At 33.3% G+C, this 26,309-nt stretch overlaps 3 protein-coding genes across 5 annotated transcripts; 1 reads left to right on the forward strand and 2 right to left on the reverse strand.

The window, feature by feature from the left end:
* Nucleotides 1-436: 436 nt before the first annotated feature.
* Nucleotides 437-10,214, reverse strand: LOC114367105 (probable serine/threonine protein kinase IRE). 3 transcript variants are annotated; one of them, XM_028324210.1, is made up of 17 exons: nucleotides 9,646-10,214; nucleotides 9,445-9,512; nucleotides 9,112-9,288; nucleotides 7,643-9,007; nucleotides 7,290-7,462; nucleotides 6,827-7,076; nucleotides 6,482-6,574; nucleotides 6,255-6,395; nucleotides 6,042-6,134; nucleotides 5,361-5,562; nucleotides 5,128-5,213; nucleotides 3,148-3,236; nucleotides 2,440-2,491; nucleotides 2,297-2,353; nucleotides 2,053-2,211; nucleotides 1,614-1,694; nucleotides 437-828 (listed from the first exon to the last, which is right to left on the reverse strand). In XM_028324210.1, exons 1-17 carry the CDS (start codon nucleotides 10,025-10,027, stop codon nucleotides 760-762), a joined length of 3,537 nt encoding a protein of 1,178 aa, XP_028180011.1. In that variant the 5' UTR covers nucleotides 10,028-10,214; the 3' UTR covers nucleotides 437-759. The 3 variants fall into 3 exon arrangements, 2 of the variants coding, with proteins under 2 accessions (XP_028180011.1, XP_028180010.1); XM_028324209.1 differs by having other exon boundaries at nucleotides 1,614-1,697; XR_003657115.1 differs by lacking the exons at nucleotides 437-828; nucleotides 1,614-1,694; nucleotides 2,053-2,211; nucleotides 2,297-2,353; nucleotides 2,440-2,491 and having other exon boundaries at nucleotides 3,193-3,236; nucleotides 5,334-5,562.
* Nucleotides 10,215-11,478: 1,264 nt separating this feature from the next.
* LOC114366833 (signal recognition particle 14 kDa protein-like) lies at nucleotides 11,479-15,375 on the reverse strand. Its single transcript, XM_028323838.1, has 4 exons — nucleotides 15,238-15,375; nucleotides 14,818-14,911; nucleotides 14,626-14,735; nucleotides 11,479-11,913 (listed from the first exon to the last, which is right to left on the reverse strand). The coding sequence occupies exons 1-4, from the start codon at nucleotides 15,238-15,240 to the stop codon at nucleotides 11,758-11,760; spliced, it is 363 nt and encodes a 120-aa protein (XP_028179639.1). The 5' UTR covers nucleotides 15,241-15,375; the 3' UTR covers nucleotides 11,479-11,757.
* A 512-nt stretch (nucleotides 15,376-15,887) lies between these two features.
* On the forward strand, nucleotides 15,888-18,776 carry LOC114425061 (protein LOW PSII ACCUMULATION 2, chloroplastic). Its single transcript, XM_028391809.1, has 2 exons — nucleotides 15,888-16,350; nucleotides 18,191-18,776. Exons 1-2 carry the CDS (start codon nucleotides 15,975-15,977, stop codon nucleotides 18,334-18,336), a joined length of 522 nt encoding a protein of 173 aa, XP_028247610.1. The 5' UTR covers nucleotides 15,888-15,974; the 3' UTR covers nucleotides 18,337-18,776.
* The last annotated feature ends 7,533 nt before the right edge of the window (nucleotides 18,777-26,309 follow it).

Raw genomic sequence — 26,309 nt, forward strand, 5'->3', positions numbered from 1 at the left:
AAAAAATAAAACGGACCTTTTTCCTTGTAAATTTAACCCTCATAATAACCAGGAAAACGCCTGAATCCACTCTAATACGTAGAGATTATTGCTTCTTCAGGGCTAGGTAGACCAACATTGATCCCAAATTGATTAACTCCCCGTTTATTCCCCTTGTTAGAAGCACAAAGGCATCCTCCAATATGTTCTTATTTCTATTTAGCAAATTAACTTAATTCTGTCAATATCTTCGGGTTTGAAACTACTTGTTGCAACTGTTATTTATATATGCTTTCATTATTTTGGAATAATTTATTTTAAATTATCCAAATTAATCTTAACTACATATTTTATATTAGACTGTGATACACCATGAGAAATTAATTATTATTATAGACTAAGTGATGTGATGAAAAAAGAAGTGAGACTTAAAAAGAAAATTGAGATGAAAAAAATATGAGTGTATGAATATAATACTACTACTATTTACTGTGAGCAACGATAGAACATTACTACTTATAGTAGTCACTATCTATCAAATCCTAGAATGAATAAATAATTGACATTCTAAACTGAAAGGTAACAAAAAAAACAGCTAGCGAACCACATCACGTTGCATCTAAAATGATTTCAATACAGTAGTAAAGAGTACACAATACTAGAGTTACTATTGAACATGCCAATACTTTTTTACTCTGGAAATCCATCTATTATTAGAGCATTGCCCTTGGAGAAACTTATAATCCGCTTTAGCAACGTCATGAAATATATGGGTTGGAGTCATTGAGTTGATTCCTTGGAGCTCTTAATCACCAGATCATAATTGATAGAAGCCAGCTGAGACAAGTTCTGTTAGAAAACAAGCAAAAAAAGAATTTTCTTTAATCCACATGGAAAAGTACAAAATTATCTTTATATGTAATTTGACCAAAAGTAATGTTTAACTTTAGGGGAAGGGTTATATGTGTTCTTTTTTGTCTTTTCTTTTTTGTATTCAATTACATGTCTTCTTTGGGCCAGGTTTCAATGCTTAACCTTTAGCCAATTCATGAGCCTTTTCACTTCCGCCGACCTCCCAGCAAACTTGAACTCAAGAAAGCAAATGAGGAACAACCTCCTTTTCCCTTACAATCTAAACAAATATCCACTGGTAAAGCCTTTTATTTCTTTTTTAATAAGAAAAACCTTAATTTTCAGCAATAACAAATTGAAGATAAGTAACTAACTCTAAAGGAAAGGCGGAACGAAAATAGATAGAAGAGGCATTTTTTCTTCACACAATAAGCAGGAACAATTTAGGATAACTAAGTGGACCAACTCTACAACACATTATAAAATAAGAGTGTATTAATTAACATATCATATTATCATTTCCACGGAATTCTGTATTCGCATGTTGATCGTTATGTCAAAATCAATGATACAAATATAAATTTTAACTTACGACATAATTATAAACCTCTGAGTACATACAAAAAATTAATAGCGGACATATTATAAAGTATTCATCCATTTTAATTGTAGTGTATTATAGAAGTAATCAGATACTTCTTGATACAGCAAATGGAATGATGTTTACTTAACATGACCAAATTATACGGACGAAAGAGAATATCAGCCATGGCAAGTATTACCTTAAATGAGAAATTACTAAATGAGTACTGCACTTCAAGAGGTGGACCACTGAACTCTGCTAAACTACCACATTCATCACCCTGCTTAACAAGTACAAAGTATGTATAGTCAGAAAAAACATGGTCAAACAAGGCTGCTAGAAAAATAGTAACAGATAAAACTGCTGTTTCACGCCAAATTACAAATTTAATTTAAAAGGAAGCAAATAACAATTGATATGGACAGACTTGTGGCTTACAGGCTAACTGATTCTTTCATATGTAATCTTCCATTCAGCGTAAATGAATGCAATGAAAATTCATATTTTACGTTCAAACAAATGGAAACATGTCATCTACTTAAAATCAAGTAATACTTGGATGTAAGTAGTATAACACCAAATGACCTAAAAGGCTAAGGTATAGCGCATGGGTGCCGGAAACTATAAATTATTCTTACATCTTCTTCTAATAAATCGCTGCCTGAACCACTGCTGCATGTTTCAGTAATCTCATCAAAATCACTACCTCCAAGACAATGTTCATCCTCGGGATTCCAAATGTACCGGCTCATAAAATAACTTGTATCGAGAGCTTCAGCCGTTGGAATGAACATAGCCTGCAGAAAATCAGGGTAAATCCCAAGTGACTAAACAAAAGATATGGCACAAACATATCAAAGCTCTAATAAAATTAAAATGAACCTTCTGTCTTGCAAGGGTATCCCAATTAATATCCTTGAAGAAAGCGTGGCGTTTAACCTGCCAGAAAAAAAGTATATTTATCGTTGCCTTTTATGTAATATCATAATTTGCAACTTGTAAATACTAACCAATAAATAACTTACTTCTGTAGCTCCTGTTGCACCTAATCTTTGGACTGGATTTTCATTCAATAATCTAAAAGAGAATACGCTGTCAGCCATGACCAACATGAAAGGAATCATAATATTCTTGAGTTAATAGAGGACGAGTTTTACCAACTAATTGTGTAATTCACATAAAATCATTTGGAGGTATCATAAAAGTGAAGAACACTAGAAAAAACTGTATATCCTGTTCATTAATAGCATGTTCACTCAAATTGATCTAGCTTGCCCTGCCAGATTATGTTAATTTTGAAAGCCATTACTTCCTGCCACATATCCTGATTTATAATTGGTGTTTTACACCATTTGGTCCAGGTGCAAGTTTCATGCAAGGGAAAATTTCCATTTTTAAGCTTGATTGCATTGATTAGCTTTAAAGAAACTTTGCATAGCATAGCCAAAAAATTGATCACACAAACTATTTTCACAGTGGACATGCTAATCGCCCAAAAACAATTAATGTACACAATGTTTACTATGTTCATAATTTTCAGAGTGTACACCAGCAGCACCAGCCTTTCTGTATTAACAAAAAATTCACTACAAATCATTTTTCACTAGGATTTTGATGCCCAGGGTTGGGATTTAATGAGGTAAATACGAATAGAATGTTCACAACTTCATATTACTTTTGTAGTTTCATTGTATTGTCTTATTAAAATGCACATCTACTTAGATAATGCTTACTTATTTATCAAATCATATGCTTCAAAGCTGATCTCCTCAGGAATCTTGGGCCATTGTATGTCTCTGTTAATTATGTTATCAAAAATTTGCTGCAAAACAAACACCCATGAGAAAGTGTTCAAATATTCATCTACATTTCCAAATATTTAAAAAAAAAATCATTGACCTCTTTAAATTCTAATAAATCCAAGGGATACATGTAATGAAATTAAAATCCACAAAAACATAACCATACAAAGAGCATTGAGCAAAAAGGCTAATAAGGATGTTTATTGATAACTGCGAAATTTAGGTTTAAATGATAGTCAATTTTGGTTAAGAATGATTAGAATTCTTTTACTTTACTATTGGTTTTAATAAAATAATAATGAATTTAATATCATGTAAAATTTTGACCAACAAGATTCAAATAAAGTAAATTACAAGTGTTTTGGAGGAAGATTTATGCAAAAACTTAAAGAAAAAATTGAAGAAGGAACAGTTCACTTAGTGCATAAGTCAGGCTCAGCAGACATCCTCGCTTAGTAGTCAAGTTCAAGCTTAGCGTGAAGAAAGCCCATGAAGAAGCCCAAAGGTGCGATTAGCACGAAATTTCGCGCTAAGCGCGTGAATGCCTTACTAAGTCCAGACAATGTCGCGCTCAGCGCGTGATCGCTCTGCTAAGCCTAGAGGGGCACACTTAGCGCAAATTCACGTGGATTTTATTGGACTTATAAAAGGAGTAGAAAATAAAGGAGAAAAACACATCAAGATTCAAAGTTCTCTATTGAATACATCCAAAATTCCTTGAGCATCTCTCATATAGGGGAAACCCTCTCTCTCTCTAATCATTCTCCCATCTTCCTTTATTCATCCCTCTTTTTCCATCCACATTAGCTCGTAAAGTATAAAGTCTCTCATGGCAATGAGAGACTAAACCCCCATTGTTGGGAACCTAGCAGCCAAAGGTCCTTGTAATGTAATCTTTTCTTAAAAGAAAAAAGAGTAAGGGTATTACTAGCATAATATCCAGAATTGGATTCAAAAAAGTGTAGGCTTCGAACAATTTTGTCGAGAAAAAACTACTTGAAAAAGGACGAAATTAATACAAATACAGACCAAATTAAAGATATTAAGCATAACAAACATTTTGTTCTTTAAGAAAATATAAATTATTTCTATTTAATGCAATACCAATTTTTATTGTTTCTTTCATATGTTTTATTGTTATTGTGTGGTCTGATGCATCTGTTTAGAGATTAGGCATTGGGAAGTGTTTAATTTTTAAAGAAATGGGAAAGGGCATCTAAACAATTCATTGCCAAGAATAGAATGATCTTGTTTTGTCTTGCATATATTTCCAAACTTCATGCAATTTATTATTTTATCTTTGTAAAGGGATTAGGGTTGAGTATCTTAATAGATGTGGGTGAAAATTTGAATAAGATTAAATAGAGAAACATATTAATATTGCATCAAGAGTGGTTAAGCATATTATGTTCTAACATATTTAAATTATGAAGTTATCATTTGCATTTAATCTTGTTATTATTTTACTTGTCTTTTATTTTCTAATTCTTTCTTCTTCTTGCTATTACAATTTTTCCTGTCTCTTGCTTACAAATTGGATATATATAAATTCAAGTACAAACAAAGTTCATGTGGATTCGACACTCAAATTTTTGTTTTAACATTACTACTTGTAACAAATTAATACACTTGCTAACAAGTTAACATCCATTAGCAATACCCTAATCAAAAGCATTAGCAATACCCTAATCAAAAGGTTGTTCTATTAGAAATAAGGGGGAATGGGAAATGGGATGTCATGTGTGGGATAACCCTCCACCATATAAACACAGCTTTATATTAAAGATGAGATAGACATAGTAGTTAGGCTATGGTCTCTGCTCCACTTTGAACCTAGAAGTATTTTAAATACGATTTCAACTGCAGAAGGAAACGAGAAGACAAGAGAAGGCTGTCATCACAAGGACCTACCTGTGGATGTTCTGCATTAAATGGTGGAATACCCACAAGAAGCTCATAAAGTATGACACCCACGGACCACCAATCTGCTGTTGCAGCTACAAGGAGAGCAAGCATGCATAAGAATGTAAATCATACAAAGAGTTTTGAAAGCAAAATAAATAAATTATTTATACAAATAAACTATTAAGTAAAAGCATTTTTCGTATAAGATGTACTGTTTAATCAGCGGATAAACTGCAAACCATGTCCCATGCCAAGAAGTATTTCAGGTGCCAAATAATCCGGGGTGCCAACTACTGATTGTTTTTGACGCTCTTCCCTTTTTGAAGAATGTCGAGGTTTTGGTTCATCGTCTCCTAGGAAATCATTATTGGAAAAAGATGGCGCTGATAAATCATCTGTGCTGTTGATAAGACCAACCTTAGAGAGCCCAAAATCTGTCAACTGTAATAACAGGGATTAAACATTTAGGAGTGATAAATAATATTTTCATTGGAATATTGTATGAAGATTTATGACAATTAGTAGAAACGAGTTAGCTTTTAAGATTTAAGCCATGTCCATTCTTAATCCTAATAATCCAGGCCATTCATAGAAATTAAAACATAAAAGTTCGGGAAGAACTAAAAGTTAAAAGGCAGGTGTTCCAGCCCCAAATCATGTATACATAAATACCAAATTCATAAACTAATTTGTTAACATCATTAAAAGCTTAATAAAATGATTCTTTGAAGTTTTGTTTTCAAGTAAAAATGCAATATGAAGGGAAAATAAAGAGACTCCATTCCATAGAAATGGGTAAAAAAAATCAACAACCAAGAGAGAATGTTGTCATTTGGAATAGAAAAAAATTGTGTTGAGGTGTCCTTTTTCAATTGGAGGAATAAGGAAGAGGACAGGTGATTTGAATCCATAATGCTGACCTTAATATGACCATCTTGACCAATCAGTAAGTTATCTGGCTTCAAGTCTCTGTGAATCACATTTAAGGAATGCAAATACTCCAATGCAAGAACCTGTGGAATGACCAAGAAGAAAGGGGGAAAAAGGGATAAAGAACATAAACAAAATTGTAGTGATAACTTACAAAATATCCAGGAGAAGAACTAACTAAACACGGAGGCTAATATGCTTACAACTTCAGCAATATATACACGAGCCATATCTTCATCTAAGCAACCTAGATTTCTCAACATAGAATAAAGATCTCCACCATTCAAATACTCCATAACTAGATAAAGATTTTCCCTACATGTGAAAGAGTAGAAAAATCGGACCTGTTCATCAGAGTACATGAAAATTAGACTAGTGTATCAATATGCAACAACTTCACAAATTGACAGTACATGGCAAGTCTGCTTACCACAAAAGGGTTTCGAACCGATATAAGGATGTCTCGCTCTGCCAAAATGCTTTGAACTGCATTTTTACGGATCATATCTGCCTTTTTGAGAACCTACAAAATATCAAAAAATGGTAAAAACCCATTCTAATTACTCAGTTAATTTGGCAAGACTTTTGAGTGGTTTCTATAGCCATCAATAGCCACTTGGCAGTTCTGGACAAAAGAATGCTCATACAGTTTTACAACTTAAGTATCCATGCTGTTACTAAGTACATTTTAACAGCAGAATTCATGAAATCTTTTTATCTCAACCTCTTTTTAACTTTCTGCAAAGAAATTGTTTTGTTTGGTAAGGAAGCTGACCTTTATAGCAAATAAATCACCAGTTGCTCTTTTTCGGGTAAGAAAAACTCGTCCAAATGCACCCCTACTTATTGGTTTTATTATTTCAAAGTCTTCAATAGAGGTTCGGTCCTTGGAACAAGCATTAATAGGGCTAGCACGAAGGCTACGGACTGTATCATCTTCCACTGAACTCTCTTCATCAGCCATACCAATTGATGAATCCACCTTTTCTTCTTCTATCTGCCCACAGAGAGATATATATTTCTCCCTGCAAAATGAAGTTGCAGATTCAAGGTAAGTTTCACATTATGCCAATACAAGAAAATAAATCAGAAAAAAAGGGAAAAGACAGTGTATTTTCAGTTTACTGTCAATAACAGTGGTTATATAGAGATGCTAACAAAATCTTATAGAAACTTTTGAAATCACAAAAATATAAGTGGCTGTACTAGAGCACAACAGAAAAGTTACAGGTGCTCACTGCAAAAGTTTCTCTATTCGTCGTCCAAAAGTCTCCACAATAAGTGCATCCACTTTTCTGTCTTGAATAGAGTATTTCAGGTCTTCTAAGCGATCAAGCATATACTCCAGAGCACTGTAGTCACAGTTGTTCACATTTGCAACAGCACGGGCTATTTCAACTAGCTTGCTTATCTGTCATTTGACAGTCCAGTTATCAATATAAAAATTCAAAACAATAAATCTGAAGAAAATATAACGGAAGAAGTACATAGATTATACTGTATACGTGTTGATAATATGTTTTGATCTAATGTAATATTTTTTTGTGTGAATAATCTACATGAAGAATAACAACTACTGGTAAGTGTATACCTGGTCACCACTTTCAAGTTCAGATAGTGTTCTTCGTCCTCCTAGTAAGATTTCTATCTGTGTGGTTCGTGGTGTTACCAATGGTGATCTCGGTGTCAAGCTTCCAGCAGAAGATACCTTTGTTCCATGATCAGGTTTTAAGCAGATGTGTACTTCACATGATATTTCGGGTGAAAGGTTCAGATCCTCCATGACAAAAGTATTGTCATGCTCCGCAGTAGAGTCAAGCATGTCTTCAGAGCATCTACAAGTCAGGTTATTTCTCTCTAGAGATAAATCATTGAACTCCTCATGCACACTTGATGTTGACACTGCAGCAAGCTCGAAGCTTTCTCCAGGAGTATCAGTGCTTTTTGGTGTGCTTTTTGGTGTCCAGGATTCCAGTATTTTTTCAATGGTTTCAGAAACTCTTTCAAGCCGTTCATTTACAGTTAAGCCTTTCAAATCACATCTATCAGCAATTGTGCATATTCTAGAATGCTCCTCCACATGTACAATTGGTATTTCAACCTCACAAATCCTGCATATCATTGAATCCTCGTATGTAAGATTTTGCTGGTCTCCCCACAATCCCCAAGAAACCTTCTGCGCTCTTGATGATGATTGTAAATGTTCAGGATGACATGACAAAGTATCCAAATTTTCAGAATTTTCATCTTTGACTAGCAAGTGATCCAGTTCACCTTTGGATGGGAAATCTACAGCATCTTGACCTTTTCGCCTTTTGTCAGCAGCAGATGGAAGCTTTCTCCAAGAAGACATTCTATAGCTTCCAGGAGTTGATTCAATACTTTTGGCTGTAGAAACCTCCCCATTGTCAATCGCAACACTTACCTGTTGATCAGCTTGACTTTGTTCTGTTATTGGTTTGTCTTTCTCTTTACCATGTGATATTTTTAACTGTTTCTCAGGCATCTCATGTCCAGCAGGTGGAATACTGGATTTCTGCTGTGCAGCCTTCAGAATTTGCTCAGGATAGACCCCAAGATCGCTGAATTGGTGAAGACTCAGAATGTGATCTTGTTCATATCCGCTTTCCTTCTGGAATTGCACTAGGCGAGTGCAACGAGTGAGAATAAACAGTAGGCGTGTATGAGCTTGCTTGAGTATCCCCACTGGTAATTCTTGACGTTTGTCATCTAGGTTTTGAACAATAGATTCACATTTGATCCAAAACTGGGTAGGAGTCATCTTTGCGCATTGTTGAGTAACAACCAACAGATCCTCCAACCTCTCTTTCCATTCACGATCAGACAGTAAATTCTTTTCAAGAATGCCCACCAAATCTCCAGCAAAACCACCCAAGTCAGAATCAACTTCTTCCTTTAATTTTTCAAACTTAGCTCTGATTGCCGCCATAACTTCCTGCAATATTTGATTTTGGGGGAAAAGAAGTGTTGGAGAAATCTATGTATTTTTAAAATCAAAGAACAGTGACAGGAAAGTTGAATGAGTTACAGTAAGAATACCTCCATGTGACCAAAGGCACGATGTTTCCAGATTGGAAATGGTTTAACTCCTTTGGAGTTGAGTTCATGGGAAAAGCTTTTAATATCAGGGTTTCTCTTTTTGCGTCCACTGGTAAGTCGCAGGATTTCCTGAAAACGTGGGGATTGCATTTCTTTGGTGAAAGCTGCATGATGACCCTGTGCAAAACACATGCAATGAAGCTGAGCTACCTACATTTCTCCAACTATTGTTGATCACGAAAAGGAAATAATAATTAAATAAAAAAAATATTAATTCAGTAAATATTATACTACAATAATAATAATAATGATGATGATGATACATGACCTCACCTCTAACACGGGAATGAGTTGCGAATGAGGTCTCATCGATTTGGATTGACCCAAATGAGTTTTTCCCCCTGAAAGAAAAAGGATATTAGCAAGTGCTAGCACGTTAGGTTCCGAATAGGAAATGAAAATAAAATTGAAGCGAGATATAAGAATAATTGATTTGACATTAGAAAACGTAATTAAAAGTGGAGGAATGCGGACCTAGGTCTTTTCTTGGATGGGAATTATTAGATTTGGATCTAAGTCTGACATCATTAATAGTGACAGCATCCTGTGTCAAGAAGGAAGGTGCGCCAAGGGAGGAGGAATAGCGAAGAGGAGAAGACGAAGAACGCGTTCGAATGTGATTGAGCCCAAGAGACGAGGCGAGCAAGATGGAAGAAGAATCTTCCTCTTGCTCTTCATCGCCATTGCCTGCGTGTGTTGTTGTTGCTGCTGCTGCTGATGATGATGATGATACCTTTCTCCGTCGAATCGGAATCGGTGGAATCTTCTGGAGCTTACCTTTGCCGGAGGGCGATGACGGAGACCCCGGCGCAGGATCGCATTGGTCGGGATTCAGCGGAGGAGTGGTGGACGACATGGCATTGTGAGTGTGTGCGGTGAGAGAGAGAGATTTGAATAAAGAAAAGATGAATCGTGTGAGTGTGAGAGAGTGATGAGAATTTCACGGGAAGCGGAGCGAGAAGAAGGAGACAGCAAAGCGAAGCGGGAAAGGAAGGAAGGCTTAGTTAGTTCGTTAAAGAATGAAGAGATTTATGTCAACGTGCTTCCCGCGAACTAAGTCTATCCAAGATTACGTGTCTATGCTCCAACTCCCTTAACCGTTCCAACACACTAGATTATTAATTAATTAATTAATTAAAACTCTCCACATTCAAGAGAGAGGGTGAGTCGGATCCAAAATCTCCATCACATATATACATTAAATTTGGCTCTTGGCCAAAGCATTAATTAAGTTATTGGGTACTAGTTCGTATGTGAAAAATGAAATAATGAATAATCTAACCAACATGTATTTTAAATTATAATACACAATATCACTATAATAATAACTGTATAAAAAATAAAAAAAAAAATTAAATTTAAATGCAATTTTTTATATTTATTTTAAAAAAATCATAATATAAATATAATAAAATGTTATAACTTATGATTCATCTAACTATTGTGACATTTTTATTGGAATTAGCATATAAATTTTAAAAGCAAAATTATAAAATACAGAAAAATATTGAAAGCATCTAATATCGATACGTGTTTGACACAAATATATCAATTATTATTTTAATGTGTTTATACTTTCTTCCACTACGTTAGCAGCCACGGAGAAGCTCCAGAAAGTGGCAACTTGGTAAACAAAATTATCAAATCACAATCAAACACGAAGGATAGGACAGCCTAGACAATGTCATGACAATGGAATTAATTGGATATACATAAGCTCTCTTCTTTTTCTTTTTTTTCTCATCATATGAATTAGCAATTTGCTTCCCGGCCAACATTAAAGTCACAGCTCTGAAGTTCAACTTTTTGCATGTATAAACTTACATTTCATTTGTTCCCCAAATTTGCATCCCCCATTAGAGTTTTAACTTTGGCACTTGGATTTCTGCCAATATCATGGCCTTTGTAAAAACATATAAACTCCTCCCCTCTTTTAATTTCTGGGTTATCCCAAACTGAATCGGTCAAGTTGGGTCATGCACTGCCTTATTTAGACTTGTCAATGTTAATGACTTTAATGTAACTACTTCATTGGGTGATAGACAATAGAAGAAGCAAGAGCAAGAGCCCTGATGCTACTGTAATATTTATTCGGGAACATGTGAAAATAGATTGCACAAGTAACTCTATTCTTGCAGTCAAACAAAGTAACTCTATTATAATAAAAAAATTATGTCAATCAGAGTAGCCATTCTATTTTAGCAATGAACAATAGCAAAACACCTGAAGCAAGAAACCCAATGGTTCAGCAAGAATTTTGCGGTCAGAATATGAACTCAGAATGAGCTTAACCATGCAATAAATGAATTGGGGAAAAGAAATATATCCTGAAAGATTCATTTTATAACCAACTGGGGAACTGAGAAAATTTTCACAAATTGCCACTTCAATGAATATTTTCTAAAGATTAAAATGCAAAAATTATTCAATTATCCTTTCTCTTCTTTTTCCCTTTTCCCTTCACTTCTTTTCCCCTTCACCTTCATTGATCACTTTACTAATGAAAAAAAAAACTGGGGGAAACATAAACAGAGTCAGCAGGAAACAAAGTTTGCGCAGAACGTCAGGCGCACAAGGCAGATTATTTTAAGACTTCTTCAGTCTCTTTGAACTCCCTTCTCTTTTATCTGCCTCTGCAGGCTTCTTCTTGTCTTTCCTTTCTCTCTTCTTTAGAGCAGTCATATGTGCCTTTAAGATAGTTGCATAAGAAGCTTGAAAGCGCTGGTGATCCTTCGGTCCAACCTTTCCAATGAAAACCCAGTAATATAAAACATTAGAAGCAGTAATAACTTATATGAAGCAAAGACAGCCAAAAAAGTCTCCAAGAACTCAGATGATATTCACTGCAAAAAAATTCTACAGAAGTTACACTAACAAAAATTCATCATTTAGACATAGTTCCCATGTTAAATTATTAATCCACATCCAATCGTCATATATATAATATCATAACTCAGAAGGCATTGACACAGCTAAATGTATATGAACTAGAGTTGACACGTTATCCTTTTATTGCCTTTCATTTCATGCCTTGATGTATAATGAAATACTATAAATTAGTATTCCTTTTTTTTTGTTCAACCACCATAATTAGGGTCTTTAGCCCCCAATGGGACCCCGAGATATCCCCACAAGCTTCGGTCCAAAGGACCGGTTATGAGACTAATCTTCCGTTCGGGACTTAGTAACAATTAAAGCTCTTCACTCCTCCCCAAGACTGTATTCTGCGGCGATCAAACTCAAGTCCTCTCCCACAAACTCAGCGTGTATTGCCAAATGAGCTATATCCATTGGGTATAAATTAGTATTCCTGATAGTGTATGAAAAATGATACTCAGTCACTGCTGTTTTACAGAGCAACGTGTCCTTAATTGATATATCTGAAAACTTGCATTAATGAACTCCCTTAATCACATGTCAAATAATTATTTATTTTGGCCTAAACCATGAGGGAAATCAGCTGGAGCAGACAGGAAAATTCATTCAAGTACCGGGAATAATTGAGAGTGTAGCACAAACAACATAAAGATTTAACAGTAAGAAATCTGGCAGAAATTAGGACAACACATTCTACAACCTGAGCAAACTGCAAAATTTTCCACGCATCAATTAAACTAGTTTCACAACTGAGAAAACCCCCAACCCCCAAATAAAAAAATCTCCAACTGTACTGTTCAATCCAATAATAAAAGAGATCAGACAACCTTCATTAAAAATTAGAACTGATACAGAAAAGATTGATAGGAGGGGCTTGACATATCTAAAACAATATTTAAGTTAATACCAGTTTCATAAAAACATATACATTAGATTTGGTTTTAATGAAATCCTGTCTACAGCATGTTTTTGAAACAATTTAACAATACTGTTTATGTTTAGTCAATCTTGGTGAATCTGTTTGGAATTTTTAGAAATAATATAAAAAAAAAAAAAGAATAGAGGACAGAAATAAGGGACTTATATTTCTATACATTGATTACTTTAAGGCCAAATTTTGGATGAAACATTTGAGCTCATTTTCACATTAAATGCAATGGAATAAGAACTGGGTTTTCAAATATCCTTAACTACCAAACATAAAAGATTTTAAAAACACCCCAATTTTACCTAGCTATCCTGTTTTTAAAGTTTGGAAAACAGCCCCATAGCAAAACCGTATAAATTTCATTTCTCTCGATACAATAGGTACCCCCCATCAACATACATATTGACTTACATTGCACAATGGTTCAACGGACCTTAATCCTAACTAAGTATACTCTACCATCAAAATGAAGAACTAAATCACAATACTAACTGAAATTCCCATATCAGAACCCAACTTGCAAGATTTTATAATAAGTAAAATAAACTATCCCTCCCTGCAACAGTATGTCCCATCCTTTTCTGCATAATACTTCAGCATCAAACTGCGCTGCCAACAGTAAATAGGCCTTTGATCCCTGACCACTCAAAAAAAGCTCCCCACTATCCAAAAATCACCTTCTCTCCACCAGTAGCAATTCCCCATGCCAGATTCTCAAAGCCAGCACCAGTGTTGAAACAATATTCTGGATTTAGTGACATCCCAACCTTCATCATACTATTTACTGGTAATCAGTGTCATGTACACTGCTAGTTCACTTCCTAAAACATTGATGAGTCATTCCTTGTTTGTTCTCTCCAGTCCCACCAAATTGGCACTTAGCATACAACAGCTACACATTCCATTTTTTCCAATTCACATATCAGCAATCATACTCACCCAACAGACCAGAAATCAAGTGATGAAATGCAGTATCAGCATTATATTCTGCATAATGATAGAAGTCATAGAACTCCAGCCACTTTCCCCTCCAATGACAGCATTATTTAGCAAAGATATCAAATTCCAGTCACCTACCCAACCAAGCTCTCGGCTTACCCCATAGATTTATAATATTAGACAAGGTGACTTATAAGAGAATAAGTGCAACATCTTAGGTTCCTTTAGTGCCATGCTTCGATCAATATTGGAGTTTCACCTTGATAACCAATGCTGATGATCTTTATCATCAACCTTTTATTGCACATGTTACCTAGAGATGTAACACGAATTTTTATTGGAGAATAGCGCATAAAACACCTACAGTACTATACTACATATAAGCTTTGTCCTAACTTACAACGGTAATAAGGTCACACAAAGAATATGGGGAAGAAAAAATTCAAATGTCTAAACCCAAGTAGCATGTCTTTAATTCTCTCCTTTTCACTTATTCCCCTTTGCTGAAATTAGCCTATCCTAATCAAGAGCTCTTAACCATCACAAATAGAATAGAAAAATTGCATGTCGGAACAGAGTAGGAACATAATTCTCAATTAATCAGAAGATAATCTCTGATATATGTATACTTGTAAAAGACAACGCATCGACAATTAAAAGCTAACTTGAAAATAGCAAGCTCAAAATATATGTATTTTATAGATACATACCGAAGTAGAAATTGTCTTTTTCCCATCAGTTGCACGTATAAGGCATCTATACTCAATTGCTTCACCGGCAGTGGCCAATTTATTCCTCTGCACCTTAGATTTCAAAGATGCTAAAAAGAGGCATACAAGCAAGAATCAGTTTCCAGACATATTAAACACAAAACTAACAAAGAAGACAACATCAAGACCCACATCGTTTAAGAGTAACCCAAACAGAGCCAAGCTTAGTGCTGCGCTCAAACATGCTGGTGAGCTCATTGAGAAACGGATCTAGCTGTAGAAGAACCTAATCAAATCGGAAAACAGCAAGCAGTTGGTGTCAGAATCGTTCAAAAACATCCATTCCTCTACTCACAAATTTTTTTAGATCACGATAACATAAGCTGAATCCCAGTCCAAACTATTAAAAATTAAACTAGGGAAATGACATTACGATTGTCCTGAGGAAATTTACGTAACTAGATGGTGAATTTTGGAATTACTAGTGTGAATTATTAAAGGGTAGATTATTATTCCCCGCAACGATCTAATCTACATTTAAAAAACGCGGAGGAGCAAGGGAATGGAAGAACGCAGAAAAAGTAGGGAAAAATAATTAAGAGAAGAGATTACCATAGTTTTGGGTGCTGAAACTGAAAACGCAGTGTTCGTCGTTTAGGTTGAGTTGAAGGGGAAGAAAAGCCACGAGAAATTAACAATTGATAACGAGTTAACTGTTGAACTGAACTGAGAGCCCAAAGCCCAAAATAAATTGCTATTTGCACTACCCTTTGTTATTCATACGTCCCCATGTTCTTTTTTATTCCTAGCCTACCCTTCCCCCTTCAAAATTCATGGATGGCACATTAATTATCGGTGAAAGTCTCTAACATATTCTTTTGAACATATTTTCTTTCATTAATTGAAATTTATTGAAAATCACAAAATTATAGATCTTATTCAATAAGTCTTTCTTATGATTTTGTAATTTTTAATATATTTTAACTAATAAAAAAAATGTATATGAAGAAATCTTAAGAACCTATTAAAAAATATGTTACTAAAACTCATGTTTCTAGAATAAAGAGTCTCGAACTCAAAACACGAGGACTTTAAAAATTTTATATGAGTTAATTTTTTTTAATTATTGTATATACTACTATATTAGGAGTTGTTTTATTAAATAATAAATAATGGTATTGTATTATATTATAGAGCCATTACTTTATGTATGTGTAAAATTGCAAAATAGAAGAAAAGAGGAGATGTGACTATATAACATTATCAGAAACAAAGGATGTGGTGAAGCTGGAGCCACGTTTGAGGTGTGAGCAATAACTCTGTTACGGAAGAAGAAAGTGAGAGTGAAAATGCTGCTGCAAACTCAATTCCTCTCTTGTTGGGTTCAACACTTGTCTCCCGGGCAAACCCAAGGCAGATTGTTCTTGAGAATCAATATCAAATCAGAAAAGGCTTCTTCAGATGATTCTGGTCCCTCAAAAACCGGGGTGGGGTTTGGATCATCGGACACAGCTGCTGTGCCTGTGAGCAGTAAAAAGAAAAAGAAGGCGCAAAGAGAAAGGGCGTCCATAATTCGGCGAAGCCCGCTTGAAAAACCTGCATTTGTTTCTGAACAACAAGTGGGTAAGGCCAAGGAAGAGAACAAAAATGAAAGCGCTTTTCTTCTTGCCTGGCTCGGTTTCGGCGTTGTGATTCTCGTTGAGGGCATTGCTCTTGCTGCATCCGGTACGCTACCTACGTCTCTCTCTTTCTTATCCTTTCAATTTAATTCACTCTCATTAACTTTCTTAGCTATAACCTCTTGTGCATGTTTAATATCATTTTCAATTATTCACTCTTTATTACTATTTACTAACCTTAGTTTTTAGAAACTAACACCAGTGAGTACCAGTAGTTTCAAGCTCCCAAAATGTTTAAAGCGATTTACTTAGTGTGTTCGGATGAAAAAATTTGAAATTTTGATAAATTTTAAATTCTATTCAAATACTTCAATTCAAATTCTTTTATTTTCAAAATTTTGTATTTGAATAAAAAAAATTAAAATTGTGAGATTGAAAGAAAATGAATGTAAAGAGAATAGAAGATAGGATTAATGTGCTTCCAAAGAAAAAAATATTGATGTAGGGAGTCGTAGGAGAACCCAGAACATGACAGCCTACACCATCATACCCGACCACAGCATTCATTCAACGGCACAAGGCATGGCCCAAGTCCTCCATGCCGGTGAGTATCTCCACCGCGTGATAGGCAATGACAACTATTCTCATGATTGGTGAGTGCAGTTCTACGTGTCCCCTATGCTCACACCCGATCAACGTTCCGCGAGTTCAGACGGTATTTCTTGAAGAGGAGGATCATCGGCGTGATGGAAGAGTCGCAAGTTCAAGTACGGGATTTCGAAAAATTTCAGGTGGAAGAAAGGATGAAAGTTATAAAAGAAATACTCAACTTGTTGAAAGGTTCTTCTATCAAGAAGAGAATTTCAATTTCTCATATTTTAGAAGAAAACTAAAATTTCACATTTTTAGTTGTTTAAAATTTTGTTTTAAAATTCCAAAAATTTAAGTTCTTCATAAAAACATCTAAACAATGAATTTTAGATTAAAAAAATTTAAATTCTCTGATAAATTATTTTCCTCGGTTAAAATTTTATATTTAAATGCACTCTTAGTTTACAAACACTTTGGATTCCATAAGGGGAAATTTGAGCACCAATTTATACATACAGGCACCCTCTCATAGCAGCAGTAGTACTAGTTCCCTTCCCTGTCACTTACTACAAACTTTTCATTAGGAAATTCCACAGCATTAAAATCACTGCCGTGCAAAATAAGGATAATCGTAGTTGTCTCCTCGAATGATCCAACCTAGCCGTGAGAAGAAGCTTTCTACTTCTAGAGAGGTTCAAGAATTCTGATCCAATATGCGGCTTGTTAAGCTTTGGGATAAAATGTAATCTCAAGACATCTCAGGCCTTGAAATGGATAGATTACTTGACAGCCCTAAGCAAGGTGCAAATCCAATGGTAAGTGGTAAACTTGAGCTTATAAAAGCTAAGATCACAGTTCATGACAATGATTCGTATTAGAGCACCCAAAAATTCGTATTGTGCTGCTTAGCATGAGGCAAAGCATGCAACCTGTACCCTGGGCATCATCTCATTATGGAGGCCAATAGGTTTCAATCTGTTCACTGCTAAAAATAATGCACGTACCAGAGATGCCCCACTACATCAAATCCGCACACACTCCACAAGTTTACAAATCCTGGTCTTATTTCTTTACTACTTGTTTCACATGATTGACCACTCCCTATATCCATTCTAAAACACTCAGATCATGCAACTCAAAATTGATAAATTCCCATGACCAAGATGCCCAAGGCTTTTGTCAACTGAAAGTGTGAACCATGATTTGTAATTTAAAATGCAATGTTGCAAACTTCTTTCTATAACATACTTTATCTAATACGATAGAATATAGGGAGCTGTCATTTTTTGTAGTTGGAAATTTGTGTCTCTTAACATCTGAAATATTGTGACTGACTTTTTAATTACTACTTGCAGGCTTCCTACCAGAACAATGGGACCAGTTTTTTGTCAAGTTTCTCTATCCATCCTTTACCCCTACAGTTTTCTTGTTTGTTGCCGGAGCAGTTGCATATGGAGTGTTTAAGTATTTGCAGAATGAAAAAATCACAGAGCAGAAATAATGTCACAGGTATAATATAAAAAAACCTGATGCTCTACGTACAAGTGGCAGTGACTGCAATCATACTCTGGCTTCAGTTTCATTCTATTCCCCCTTGATATCGGAATGAAAGATGACAAGAAAGCTATGTGAACTCTGGAAAACCCCTTTAAGAACCATTTCTATTGGATCCCTGATGACAACACAACTTGGCATTATATGGCCAAGTAATAGAGATTCCTTGTAATTAAGTGTCCTTTTAGCTATGAATCTTACTCTACCTTGGTGATATTTGAATTTGAACATTTCTCATGTAGGTTTCCTCGTAAAACACTAGTACATCGTGCTTTACATCAATTTTCCCCCTGGTTATTGGAATTTGTCCTTAAAAAGTTGGTTTGTTTTGGACCTTGGTAGTTACAGTCATATATACTGGACCTTGAACTTCTCCATCCAGTTAAACTGGACCCTTAGCCTTGAACCCGAAAGAAAATGGGCCTTTGTTCTGACTGCTTATACTAAAATAAAAGAGAAACGAAGAGGTTTGGTGGTATGCTTGTGAACTTTGAGTCTTCCTCTATCCACTATAACGCAAACACAAGATAAAATATGGTTAAGTACTGAGCCTCATCTTATCCTTTATACACTAATAATTTCTTGCACATTATTTCGTCTTGCGATCAAAAATTCCAGTTCCAACTTTTGACTTTATGCATGAATGTTGTTCCGGAATAAATATCAACAACATAATTACATAAGAGAATCATCCTAAGTCGGTAACTTAAATAAAGTTGGCTTAAGGAGTTAAGGAATGAAACCATTATGACAGTATTCTGTCGACTTAACCAGAAGAATAGGATTTCCAACACGAATAAGGACTACACACGTGGCATGAGATGCCCCGTTAGCAACTAATATAAATATGAGAGTACCAACTGAATGTAACTAACAAAACCCATTTTAGCATATATAGAGATCAATACAAAGAGACTTTTTTTCTCTTAACTCATTGATTCTCCCTATTCTCCTCCTTCGATCTTCTCTAAATCTTGAACCTTGATACTTTGTGACGAACACCATAACACGTGTTTTACTTTAATGATCTTTTATAAATCAAGTCCAATTGGTTCTATCGTTTCGATTTTAACTTTTGGTTTCTTAATATGTTGAATTACTTGTCTTTACCGTCATTGATACTGCATCCTTTGTTATGATTCTTATGGATCTATGTTGCCAACAAGCCAAGGCAGTGAAAATTGGCTTAGGCCTAAAATTCTTCTCACTTGTTGTTGCAAGTTACTATCAATTTTTCAATTTCTCGCTCTCCTTGTTTTTTGTAAAACTAGTTGCATTAAAGATGTACAAATACAATACATAATAGGTACCTGTGCAACGAAGTATAGCCATAGGGAGGATAATTGATAAACGACATATTGCCAGAGCATTACACTCCCATCCCATGCAAGCACTTTCGTGCGGCTGATAGTTAAACTAGCAAAGGAAGCTTCGTATGGTCCTCATCATATGAGTATTCCTCGTTTTGGATATGGATCATGTTGTTTGTATTGTACTCTTTTTTAATTACATCGTCTTTGTGTTTTCTATATCCACATGTTATTAACTTTTTTCATATGTTATCATAAAACTATCCTGCTTATAAGAAATAAGTAATGGTATATTTTACATTATAACTTGTTTCTTATAGGATTTAGTACTACTCTGTAGATAATTCTTTAACAGTAGAAAAATATCAATAAGAAAAGAAAAAAAAAAGAAAAAAGAGGAATGGAGGGGTAATTCATTTGTTTAAAAAATAGTTACTAGTTGAAAGAATGATCAGTTTTCTCGAATCAATTGAGCTGATTAAACTGCAAAATATGAATTGTAAATGCATGGTCGAGTTTTATTTCTTACGATTCACATTACCATTTTCTTCTCTTATCATTTGTTCTCCTTTTTCCTATAAGATTCATCGTGAATTTTTCCTTTTAAAATGATGATAATTTAATTAAAAGAATTGCCGAGATTCCTTGTTGAAAAAAGAAAATGTAAAGAATTATGTCACACGCATGATTCAATTTTAAAAAATAACACATGATATCGTGATATTATTAAATTAAATAATTAATCGTTTATATAACAATACGAGTATTACTTCTAATTTAGAACAAACTATTTGTCCACTAATATCGAAAAGAACGTACAGGATTTTCCTAAGAAACTAACATTCTCGTTTTATAATAGTTAATAACGAACTTAGTTAGTGTAGAGTTTTAAATGAAAAATGATAAGTGTTAGTTTAAGAATTAAATGCTGCAATTTTCATAATTTCGTAATTTATTATAATTATTTTAATTATTAATTTTAGAATTAATAACTATCATTGTATACTATGCACTTTAAAATAATTAAATTTTATAAATTTTAACTTATTATTCTTTTAATTATGCTTGTTTTAGTAATTTAAAAGTAAAGCAAATGATCCTATTATAGCTATATGTTAATGCTGATTTTTTTGTGCTTTAGAGAATATCTAAAATATTTATATAAATTTTGTTTAAAGAAAAAGAAATGCAATGCATTGGAATCGTTGGGTCGTTGTTGTTTTCTTTCTGGAGCGAGGACCACTCAATCTTAAGCTGGCTTAGATGACTGAAATGCCAAAAATCATTAAATTTTGCGTGTATATCCATCCATCAAAGTCCTGTGAAGTTTCAGATGAACCAGTTCCTCCCATGCTATATACTACTAATTATTGCTCTCTTCCTTCTCCTCAACTCACGCCAAAATATTCGCAGTAACTCTCTCTTCATGTGGGTGATACTAATTACAAACACAGTTTTGACAGGTCCCACATTCTTTTAACCCCACCGGTAATATGTACCATTTCATAATGAATTATACCAAATGAAATCAATGTATAAAAGGCTACCCTTTATCAGTACTATGTGATTCAATATTAGGATTGAGATTGACTAATTGACATGTATATTTATTTATATACTTCTTTCCCAGGTTCTTTTATAAATCATTCGAAATTTCTTATATGTCCCATCCCATCCTAGTCCTGTATTTTTGTCCATAAAATTGGTTCCAGCGTCTAACCTTTCTTCCTTAAAACCTATCAATATCATACACCTTGATGACATTAGGCATTACAACTGGCGACAGTCCATTTATTTAAATTAGATTTTTGATCCATTTTGGGTGGAGTATAATATTAGAGCGGTCATTAAATCATAATAATATACTCCAGGTAAAATTAAAGGTAAAAAAACATACTACTACTACTACGTTGGATTTCCAACATATGCTGTAATAACTACTATCTAGTGGGCTGTTGTCCCCATCAATGAAATTAAATGTGGCCCATAATGTTAATCAGCTTCTTTGGGATAGAGCGATGAGGCTGGGACAACATGGAATTTAAATACTTCTTAGCAGCCCCGAATTCAAGGACCTTGAAAAACCAAATTCTTGGCTAAGAATCAAGGGAAGCAAACTCGGGAACAAAAGACAAAGGCATATGTTTGTCCCTGCCTTCAAAACTATTTTTTGTTTTTAAAAACAAACTTTAATTACATTTTGGTTCTCATAATCACAACAAATTTCCATTTAAGTTCTCATAGTTTAAAACATCTCATCTTTATACTTACAAATTTTATCCTTTTAACCCTCATCGTCAAGTGTTAATTAAGTCGTTTGAAAAGAATGTGACATAATTCATTCAATCCAAGTCCATCCATCTGATAAGTACTACTATTATTAACATATAGTGAAAGACCAAGTAAAAATAATAATAACTTTAACTGCACAATTAATTTAATATATTTTTTATTGGGTAAAATTTATGTAAAGTTCACCAAACTATAAGGGTTTGAGTTTTTATATTCTAATATTAGCATAAAATTCATTCAATAATAAAGATTGTGCTATAAATGTAAAAAAATAAATACTATCAAACTTAATATAATTAATTAACAAAATGATTATACACATACAAACTTAATATAAATTACTACTACTGTATATAAAAAAAAATTGTTATATATGTAATACTTCACACATCTTAAAATTTACTCTTTGTAGAATGATTTTTCTTCTGTGGTATGTTATGGGTGATTTTGGCCTCTCAAAGTACAAAAACATAAAGCAAAAATAATAACTTTAACTACACAATTTATGGGTAATATTCTTAACATATAGTGAAAGACCAAGTAAAAATAATAATAACTTTAACTACACAATTTATTTAATATATTTTTTATTGGGTAAAATTTATGTAAAGTTCACCAAATTATAAGGGTTTGAGTTTTTATATTCTAATATTCGCATAAAATTCATTCAATAATAAAGATTGTGCTATAAATGTAAAAAATTAAATATTATCAACACTTCTTTTTATGAGGACTAAATAATAAAAAATTGCATAAAATATATTTTAAAAAAATTCAATTAATTAACAAAATGATTATACACATACAAACTTAATATAAATTACTACTACTGTATATAAAAAAATTGTTATATATGTAATACTTCACACATCTTAAAATTTACTCTTTGTAGAATAATTTTTCTTCTGTGTGGTATGTTATGGGTGATTTTGGCCTCTCAAAGTACAAAAACATAAAGCAAATGTAATATAAGATATTACGATAAAATGTTATGTGGATTGTAAAGTGGTCAATTAGTTTTAATCCCCGACAATCCGACAAAAAAAAACGCATGTTGGAATGAATTGATTAATTTTTAAAAGTGGATTTAGAAAACCAATATCCATTTTACGATAGGGAATTAGCAAGTTGATAACCAACTTAAAGTTTGGAATAAATAAATAAATACAGTAACAAATAAATATAATAATTTTTTAAAAGATGGAAATAGAAATGAGAGTACAAATTAAGAAATAATAAGCTTTTAATCTAGGTTAAAGTCTTTGAAATCCTAAAAATTAATTTTTTTAAAAAAACAATTTGATGGTAGTGAGTTGATAAGTTTGCACGTTTTAAAAATGACAGGTTAAGGAGGTTGATCAAACATGTTCAACCCATTTTATCATTCCTATGATGATTTGGAATTGTCAATCGGTTGCGTTACTAGTCCATGGTTTAGCTACTTCGAGGAATCTGTATGTGGTGTTTGATTAGTTAATAGCTTGTTACTTTTGTGTTAGATATAAGAGAATCTAGTACTTGATTTTAATGATAACCAAAAATATTATAATTTATTTAGATGAAGATTAATGACTGATATAAATGATTTGTTAGAAGTAAAAGCAAATCGATAAATCTAACTTTTTATCTATCAAAATATTCAAAATCTCATTTATCACAAGTCATTGTCTGATAAGAAAACCTTAACACTTCAAGGTGTCATGAAGACAATAAGTTTAATGGTGTAAATCTGAGTTATAGTAAAAAAAAAGAATTTAACAATTCATGAACCACCACAAATAATGTGACTCTTATAAAAGTAGAGATGGCAAGCCAATTACTTAGTAGGTAAAGTCAACAAATAAAAATACAAGTCTACTAAAAAGACAAAAATACGTAATATATGTTGTGCTCTTTATCAAAATATCCTACTTAGTAAAGGAAATATGTAATACATTCGGCATTTAAAATCAATAAAGATGTCACAATGACTAGCATAAGACTCAGTTAAGATAAAGAAGTTCAGAAGGACTAGAATAATGCAGCTGTTATCAGGGCCATTTCCTATCAACAAAGACAGCTTGATTTATAGGCAATCCGCTACCACGGGAAGCAGAAGCAATAGCTTTCCATACAGCTATCAACTGGATATCCTCCATCATGTTTTGTCCTAGAATCAATTTGCGAGCATATTCTAGACCGCATCAATTCTCAAATCTTCAATTATTAATAATGAATTTGAAGTCATCCTTCAAGTTTGTTAATTAAAATATTATATAATATATAAAGCAATAATATTTATTAAAAATTATGCAATCTACTTTTTCTATTCATCTGGAAAAGTAGACAAGGTTGAATAAAGCCCATTTGCCTAGGCGTGTAACAATGAATAATTGTAATAATGACAACAAAGTCTCAGGGTAGAAAGTATGAACTATTTGTTATTATTACATAGAAAGTATGGACTATGTAGGCAATTGCGTATTATAATATGTATGAAACAACTTAAAGGTCAAAGAAAAAAAAAATCAGGCGCCGCTAGCACCACTTTTCCATCGCTGCCTTCAACAACATTAAGATTTAAGTGAAGAAAATAGAAAATGGGCAATCTTAGATGTAAAAGAGATACTGTACATAATTAGTGTAGCATACATATAATTAATCGTTATGATTGTTGGTACTAAAGTCTCTCGTCCAATAAAGTTAAGATAGCATCAGAACTTGTAAGTATTTCACTACTAAAATACCTCGAGAAACCCATAATTCTTTTTCTATACGATTCTAATGTTTAAAAATTAAAATTTACTTTGTCTCATCATCTATTTTTTTTTTTACCATTGAAGGAGATATATTTATTATATTGGATTGATTAATTAAAATTAAACTATGTTTGCCTCTAAAACAATTGCTTATAATTTAAAAAATATTTTATTGCTATTTAAGGGCGAGTCATTTAAGTGTTGTTTAACAGTATAACATTGAAATAAAATGCATATAAATTATATAATTATGATAATATTAAATAAAGAATTTAAAATGGGGTATTTAAATGTTTCCGATTGGAGATGTCGTTGCATGACAATTATTCATTATTATGAGATGAAAAGAGTATCTTTTAGGAGTATTAGAAATGTTAAAACGCTTCATATTGTGAGGTGGATGATGCTATGGAATTGGCATTGTAGAATGTCTTGGAACTTGGGAGTGTGAGTATGTGGTGGGTTTGAATTGCTAGAAAGGTGTTTTGTTTGTGACATACTGCAGTGCATTTTGTGATGCTTATTCCTAGGACTGAGGGAGTTCACGACGCATGTTTGGTCTTGCTTCGATTTTACGCGCTTTGCTTTGTTCATTGGTTTCTGACAAGATCGAGTAGTTTTTGTTTTTGTTTTTGATTTCCTCCGATAAGGGCTCATTTCCTTTCCGGCCAAACATAGATAGGGTAAGTAAGCGTGGCTCAGTCGCCAAAAGAGAGAGAGTCTCATTCCCTATCAGTCTATCACCTACTACTACTCTCTGACTCACTCACTCACTAAGTTTGGGGTCAAAATTCTAAGTGAAATCCAGCTGGGCTTCCGGAAATTGCGTTATTTGATGACCAATGCTCTCCTAATTTCCATACTTTTGGGTCAACCTCCATATTTAATGCACTCATCCCATACCATTCAATCAACTCTAACAAGTTTCTTTCCATTTCCATTTTTCTTTTCTTTTAATAAATTTTTACTTTATAAATATAAAAATAACTGTTATTATAGTAAATTTTAAGATAATTAATATAAAAATTATTAAACTTAGCCTATATGATTACTTTTGATAAAATAACTATATGAAATTATTTTACACATCAATGCATAACTTATTATTTCAAAAATTTAAACAAACAGATTCTAAGTATTTTAAAATTCATAATGAAACATGTAAACCTAACTCTATGTTTAATTTGAGAAATAAATTAGAAAAAATAAAATAAAATAGTTGATAAATTTCTAAGCCTTCTAGTGTGTGTTTATTCATTTTCAGAATATAAAAATTTATAAATGATGTAAAGAGAAATGCATTTTTCTTAATTTCTTGCATGTCCTTTTCTTTGTTGGTAATTTCTATTGTGATAAAGAAAGCATGAGAATTATAAAGGAAAGCCATTCCATCGTTAAGGTATGTAATCTTGAACAAATAATTTTTCATCCTTAACTTAGAATGCAAAAACATGGCACCAGGAAGTCCAATTTACTGGATTCTAGGTAAAACTGAATGAAATAGACATATAGTGGACATGCAGGTGTGGCAAACTAGTGTTATGCGTCGAGTATAATCATCTATAGCATCAAAATATCTT

This window comes from Glycine soja, chromosome 9 (assembly GCF_004193775.1).
Source record: "Glycine soja cultivar W05 chromosome 9, ASM419377v2, whole genome shotgun sequence".
Classification (NCBI taxonomy): Eukaryota; Viridiplantae; Streptophyta; class Magnoliopsida; order Fabales; family Fabaceae; genus Glycine; species Glycine soja.